General features: G+C 41.4%; 1 protein-coding gene across 1 annotated transcript; it reads right to left on the minus strand.

Annotated features, from left to right (window-relative positions):
- Nucleotides 1-607: 607 nt before the first annotated feature.
- Nucleotides 608-6,666, minus strand: LOC145861653 (catechol O-methyltransferase domain-containing protein 1-like). Its single transcript, XM_082964497.1, has 6 exons — nucleotides 6,576-6,666; nucleotides 4,110-4,215; nucleotides 3,830-3,945; nucleotides 3,257-3,311; nucleotides 3,037-3,170; nucleotides 608-906 (listed from the first exon to the last, which is right to left on the minus strand). The coding sequence occupies exons 2-6, from the start codon at nucleotides 4,186-4,188 to the stop codon at nucleotides 754-756; spliced, it is 537 nt and encodes a 178-aa protein (XP_082820623.1). The 5' UTR covers nucleotides 4,189-4,215; nucleotides 6,576-6,666; the 3' UTR covers nucleotides 608-753.
- Between the last annotated feature and the right edge of the window lie 323 nt (nucleotides 6,667-6,989).

Below are 6,989 nucleotides of genomic sequence, written 5' to 3' on the forward strand. Positions count from 1 at the left end.
CGGGCGTTTTGGTGGGAATACATTTTCTGAACATCACGCGCCAATGTAAAATGCTGTTTCTGGATATAAATATGAACTTTATCGAACAAAACATACATGTATTGTGTAACATAATGTCCTAGGAGTGTCATCTGATGAAGATCGTCAAAGGTTAGTGCTTCATTTAGCTGTGTTTTGGGTTTTATTGACACATGTCCTTGCTTGGAAAATGGCTGTGTGATTATATTTGTCTATACTCTCCTAACATAATCTAATGTTTTGCTTTCGCTGTAAAGCCTTTTTGAAATCGGACAATGTGGTTACATCAAGGAGAAGTGTATCTTTAAAATGGTGTAAAATAGTTGTACGTTTGAGAAAGTTGAATTATGACATTTTGTTGTTTTTGAATTTGCAGCCCTGATATTTCACTGGCTGTGTCCCGCAGGTGGGTGTAGCCCATAGAAGTTAAGCCTGTACTCAATTGAAATCTAATAAAAAGGATTTTAGTCCCACCCTGAAAAAATAAAATCTCTGGGAGTCAAAGGTAGTAATTTAGCTCTTACTGAGACAGAGGCTGACATGCTTTCGAATTTCAAGTAGAAACTGAATCTCACTCGTACACGTACAGTACTTGTTGAAAATAACATCTATTTATTCCAGCCCTTCATGTTTAATACATCTCAAATAAATCCCCAATAAATCACAGTGGGTTTGGAGTAAGCATGCATTAAGCATGAGTCATCACGGGTTAGTATGAGTTAGCATGGGTTATCGTTAGCGTTTGATGGCCAGGGTGAGTCCGTCGCCCACAGTGAGCATGCTCAGATTGATCCTCTGGTCCATGTGGAGTTTCTTGTTGAGCTTGTCCAAAGCCTGAGAGGTCAGGTCATCAGGAGCAGGGTCCACCCCTTTACCACTCCAGAGTACCTGGGGGAGAAGGTGGGGGGGATCAGAGATACAGGTGAGGTGTCCTGTGGTCAGAAGGTCAGAAAGACAGGTCAAGGAAGTGTAATGAGATAGACAGGTGATAAACAGGTCAAGGAAGGGTAATCAGATAGACAGATTAGAGGAGTGAGGTGAAGGGGGAGACAGTTGAGGAGAGAGGCTCAGACTGAGGATAGAGGTGATAGGTTTCCCAAAGATTGGAAAGCTTCCGCGGTCATCCCCCTTTTCAAAGGGGGAGACACTCTAGACCCCTTTTGCTACAGACCTATATCTATCCTACCCTGCCTTTCTAAGGTCTTCGAATGCCAAGTCAACAAACGGATTACCGACCACTTCGAATCCCACCGTAACTTCTCCGCTATGCAATCTGGTTTCAGAGCTGGTCATGGGTGCTCCTCAGCCTCGTTCAAGGTCCTAAACGATATCATAACCGCCATCGATAAGAGACATTACTGTACAGCCATATTCATCGACCGAGCCAAGGCTTTCGACTCTGTCAATCACCACATTCTTATTGGCAGACTCAACAGCCTTGGTTTCTCAAATGATTGCCTAGCCTGGTTCACCAACTACTTCTCTGATAGAGTTCAGTGTGTCAAATCGGAGGGCCTGTTGTTCGGACCTCTTGCAGTCTCTATGGGTGTGCCACAGGGTTAAATTATCGGGCCGACTCTCTTCTCTGTATACATCAATGATGTCGCTCTCGCTGCTGGTGATTCTCTGATCCACCTCTATGCAGACGACACCATTCTGTATAATTCTGGCCCTTCTTTGGACACTGTGTTAACTAACCTCCAGACGAGCTTCAATGCCATACAACTGTCCTTCTATGGCCTCCAACTGTTCTTAAATGCAAGTAAAACTAAATGCATGCTCTTCATCCGATCACTGCCTGCACCTGCCCGCCCGTCCAGCATCACTACTCTGGACGGTTCTGACTTAGAATATGTGGATAACTACAAATACTTAGGTGTCTGGCTAGACTGTAAACTCTCCTTCCAGACTCACATTAAGCATCTCCAATCCAAAATGAAATCTAGAATCGGCTTCCAATTTCGCAACAAAGCATCCTTCACCCATGCAGCCAAACATACCCTCGTAAAACTGACCATCCTACCAATCCTCGACTTCGGCGATGTCATCTACAAAATAGCCTCCAACACTCTACTCAACAAATTTGATGCAGTTTATCACAGTGCCATCCGTTTTGTCACCAAAGCCCCATATATTACCCACCACTGCGACCTGTACACTCTCGTTGGCTGCCTATCGCTTCATACTCGTCTCCAAACCCACTGGCTCCAGGTCATCTACAAGCCTCTGCTAGGTAAAGTCCCCGCCTTGTCTCAGCTCACTGGTCACCATAGCAGCACCCACTCGTAGCACGTGCTCCAGCAGGTATATCTCACTGGTCACCCCAAAAGCCAATTCCTCCTTTGGCCACCTATCCTTCCAGTTCCCTATCCTTCCAGAACTGCAAAAATCTCTGAAGCTGGAGAGTCTTACCTCCCTCACTAGCTTTAAGCACCAGCTGTCAGAGCAGCTCACAGACCACTGCACCTGTACATAGCTCATCTGTAATTAGCCCATCCAATCTACCTCATCCCCATACTGTATTTATTTATCTTGCTCCTTTGCACCCCAGTATCTCTACTTGCACATTCATCTTTGGTACATCCTACCATTCCAGTGTTTAAATGCTATATTGTATTTACTTCGCCACCATGGCCTATTTATTGCCTTACCTCTCTTATCCTACCTAATTTGCACATGCTGTATATAGATTTTTCTACTGTATTTTTGATTGTATGTTTGTTTATTCCATGTGTAACTCTGTGTTGTTGTATGTGTGAAACTTCTTTGCGTTTGCATGGCCAGGTCGCAGTTGCAAACGAGAACTTGTTCTCAACTAGCCTACCTGGTTAAATAAAGTTGAAAATAAAAAATAAATACAAAATATTTCTCTATGTTTTATATGTAGGCCTATATTTTCATGCATCTTTACCTCAGTTAGCTTATTAGATCAAATCGATTGCATGCTGGCATTATTCAAATCATTTTCAAAATCACGACTCGCTTGTAGGAATACAATTTTGGGCATAGGCTACTCACATTATCGATGGCAATGATGCCCCCTTGTCTCACACGCTCAAGAGACTTCTCATAATATCTGTCATAGTTCCGTTTATCCGCATCGATGAACACAAAGTCATATGTTCCAGCTTCCCCAGCAGCTATCAACTCATCTAGGACAAACAAAAGATCACGTTGAAAAGGATTGACCCGTTTCACAACGGATTCGTGTTCGGGTTCTTTAAAATCAGTCACCTACCCAGTGTTTTTATACACATTTGAAGACGGACATTAATTTTATCCTCGACTCCGGCCTAGAAAAGAGAAAGGTAGTTAGTTACATGTCTTTCATTGTCTAGGCATCTGTACTGTTAAGTCCATTGAGATTTTTCAATGTGCTTTAAATGACATTTTGACTTGATTTCGAGTTTAGATGGTTTGAAGCAGACAATAGCAACCAGTTTCTGTCACAATGGTTGACCTGTGTTGTGTACAGTAGTATTCCTACTGTTGGGGTTTGGAGGGGGCATTAAGTTCATTGTAGGGATTCTCTGCTGCTAGGCTTTGCACCTTTCGTAGACACTTTCTTCTGAGCAGACGGCCTCACTACTCCACCCACAGCACTTTTTGAAGTCTGACTGACAGATGTTAGATACTGAATATGCTGTATTGAAGCTTTTGGGGAGACAATCGATGTTTCTGAATTCCAATGAGTTGAATGGGCTTAGATGTTGTATTGGGGTTGAATACTGGACAAACAGATCTAATTCCTGTCTAGAGGAATATTGGAGCAAGTAAACTAGCTGAACGACAAGCGGAATGTTGATCTGACCTCTTTAAAGAAAGGTTTAGCAATGTTCACGTAGTCGTCTATTTTACATGCTACCACTTGACCCTTCTCTGGTACAACCAACGTCATGTTCAGGGTGTTGTACCCCGTGTACATCCCTGGAGAGAAGGAAAATATTAACATTAGTCTCTTCTGATACTAGAATGAGGGAAGTTAATTCAGAATTAGTGAATATTGAAAAGATTGGCACAATGAAATATATTCCAAATAATAGAGTAACATTAAATGTTTTCAGTATTAAGCTTGTTTTATCATTACATACCAATTTCAATGGTTTTGCTGGCATTGATCAGTTTGGCCAGATTAGCCATCAGTTGTGCTTGTTCACTAGCAACCAGCATGATGCTTCATGGGTCCTCAAGGGTTTTCTGCAACATGAAGGAAGGAGAATTTTTAATTGATTTAACCTTTATTTAACTAGGTGAATCAGTTAAGAACAAATTCAATGACGGCCTATCAAAAGGCAAAAGGCCTCCTGTGGGGACGGGGGCTGGGATTAATGTATTTTTGTTAATATATATATTTTTAAATATAGGACAAAACACACATCACGACAAGAGAGACAACACAACACTGCATAAAGAGAGACCTAAGACAACAACATAGGAAGGCAGCAACACATGACAACACAGCATAGTAGCAACACATCATGACAACAATATGGTAGCAACACAACATGATAGTAGCACAAAACATTATTGGGCACAGACAACAGCACAAAGGGCAAGAAGGTAAAGACAACAATACATCATGCAAAGCAGCCACAACTGTCAGTAAGAGTGTCCATGATTGAGTCTTTGAATGAAGAGATTGAGATAAAACTGTCTAGTTTGAGTGTTTGTTGCAGCTCGTTCCAGTCGCTAGCTGCAGCGAACTGAAAGACGAGCGACCCAGGGATTTGTGTGCTTTGGGGACCTTTAACAGAATGTGACTGGCAGAATGGGTGTTGTATGTGGTGGATAAGAGGTGCAGTAGATATCTCAGATAGGGGGGAGTGAGGCCTAATAGGGTTTTATAAATAAGCATCAACCAGTGGGTCTTGCGACGGGTATACAGAGATGACCAGTTTACAGAGGAGTATAGAGTTCCATGTGGGGACAAGCTGCTCTGGCTGCCTCTGATGTCCAGCATGCAGACTTGCCTTTGCAGCTTGTAAACCACCTTGTGTGGAGGCTCTGTTTTGCCACTCTTTCTTGTTGGCTAGCAATCTATCTATGTTTGCAGCGATTGCTAGGGTACTAACTAAGTGTTTCTTAACAGCCAACTCTTATTAACCACATCATTTGAAAAAGTGACTGGCGAGATAGTTGTCTCATTTATAACCATTGAGTAAATTGCACACTAAACTTGGTGCATGGCATACATATGTATGTTTCGTGGCTATCTGACAGACAAAAAGTTTATGAAAGACAAAAACAAAGGCAAATAGCTGTGGACCTGTAAACAGACCGTTTGAATTCAATAGGACCTATTGTTTTGCGTTTACTTTTTCTCAAACCTACACTGCTGCAACGCGCGTTCTAGAACATTGTCTATTCACAGTGATGGCCATAAATTACACACTTCAATGCAAAATGTCATATGTCTGTTCACCTGTTAAATTCTACTGTATGTTATAAACCAGCTTCCTTTCTGGTGCATAGAGCAAAATACTTGAATTACTAGCATATCTAATAGGCCCAGTTAAATGAGAGATGCGCATGGTAATTGTTTGTAGTCTGTGGCTACTTCGGGAATATGAACCCATCATGGCCAAAATAGTTTAAGAATTTATCCTGCAATGGTTCTGAAAATATGTATTATGTGGATAAACGCAGTATTGTCTACTTGAGAAATGTGAAATTAGAGTATTCAGACGAAGACTACAGAAGTAACCTACAACCATCTGTGCCACTGTTAATAAACTGTGCTCTGGATCTGAGGACTGGATCAGATGGTTTAGAGCAAAATAGCTTGTTTATTTACTACTATGAAGTGGGTGCAATTAAATGAGATATGGGACAAATAGTATACAGTACTTGTTCTAGGTCTATGTAATAGCAACCTGGTGAGTATGAAACCATCACAGAAAAGGTGAGGAATTTATTATGCAATGATCATGGAAATTAAATAAATAATAGCCAAGAAAATAGATGCCTATTTCTAATTATGTTAAAATGCTAAGATAAACTAAATAGATTTTCTCTCTTCTCACTAACGGCAAATGATTGCATCTTATTAACTTGTTTATTGTTATGAACAAGCGTGTCCAGTATTTCCCCCATATGCACATCACACTAATCTACTTGCCTGCTTGCAATGCAAAACTTCAACCACTAGAAAGTACATACACAGTCGAAGGTTTGCTGGAAGGTGAGCACATTTTCAAGTCAAGTTCAGTTTTTATAAATTCAAACTCTTGTGTGAAATTGGTGCACGCACATTTTGGGGTACATTCTGTATGTATGTAAATGTTTATAAATGAGGCCCCTGAGCCTAAGTCTCCCCCCTAGTCAGCAGGTACTGTAGCCTAGTGGTTAGAGCCGAAAGGTTGCTGGATCGAATCCCCGTGCTGACAAGGTAAAAATCTATCATTCTGCCCCTGAACAAGGCAGTTAACCCACTGTTCCCCGGAAGGCTGTCATTGTAAATAAGAATTTGTTCTTAACTGACTTGCCTAGTTAAATAAAGGTTAAATAAAAACATTTGCCTCCTCTCTAATGGAAAAATTGCATAGCGAGATATTTACCTGTTAGAGCAAGAACAAGCTGAATGCAGAAACACATCTTGATGTCTGGAGCCATTTTGGAAGTGTGTCTATTCAGCTATATAGTGTGAACACCAAAGAGACTGTATTGAGGGAATGTGGGTCTACAATTTATACAGAGTGGATGGGAAAGTCCACTGGCCTCCATGTGTGTTTGTTTTGAACTATCCTTTTAGGGTGAGGGACAATATATCGACCACTCTGTATGTAGATGTTTCACAAGAACACTTTCCTCACAATGTGTTTTCCAGACACCATCCCATGATCCCCATGATGTAACAGTGGAGTTTCCAAGGTGTCAGCCATAGGGAACCAATGTTTAAAGCTCACTGTATGCAGTACAGAGGGTCAAATAATACATACAAATACTAGATGTGTAACGCAGACACTGGGAGT

The sequence above is a fragment of the Salmo salar genome, chromosome 18 (assembly GCF_965601325.2).
Source record: "Salmo salar chromosome 18, fSalSal1, whole genome shotgun sequence".
NCBI classification, from domain to species: Eukaryota; Metazoa; Chordata; class Actinopteri; order Salmoniformes; family Salmonidae; genus Salmo; species Salmo salar.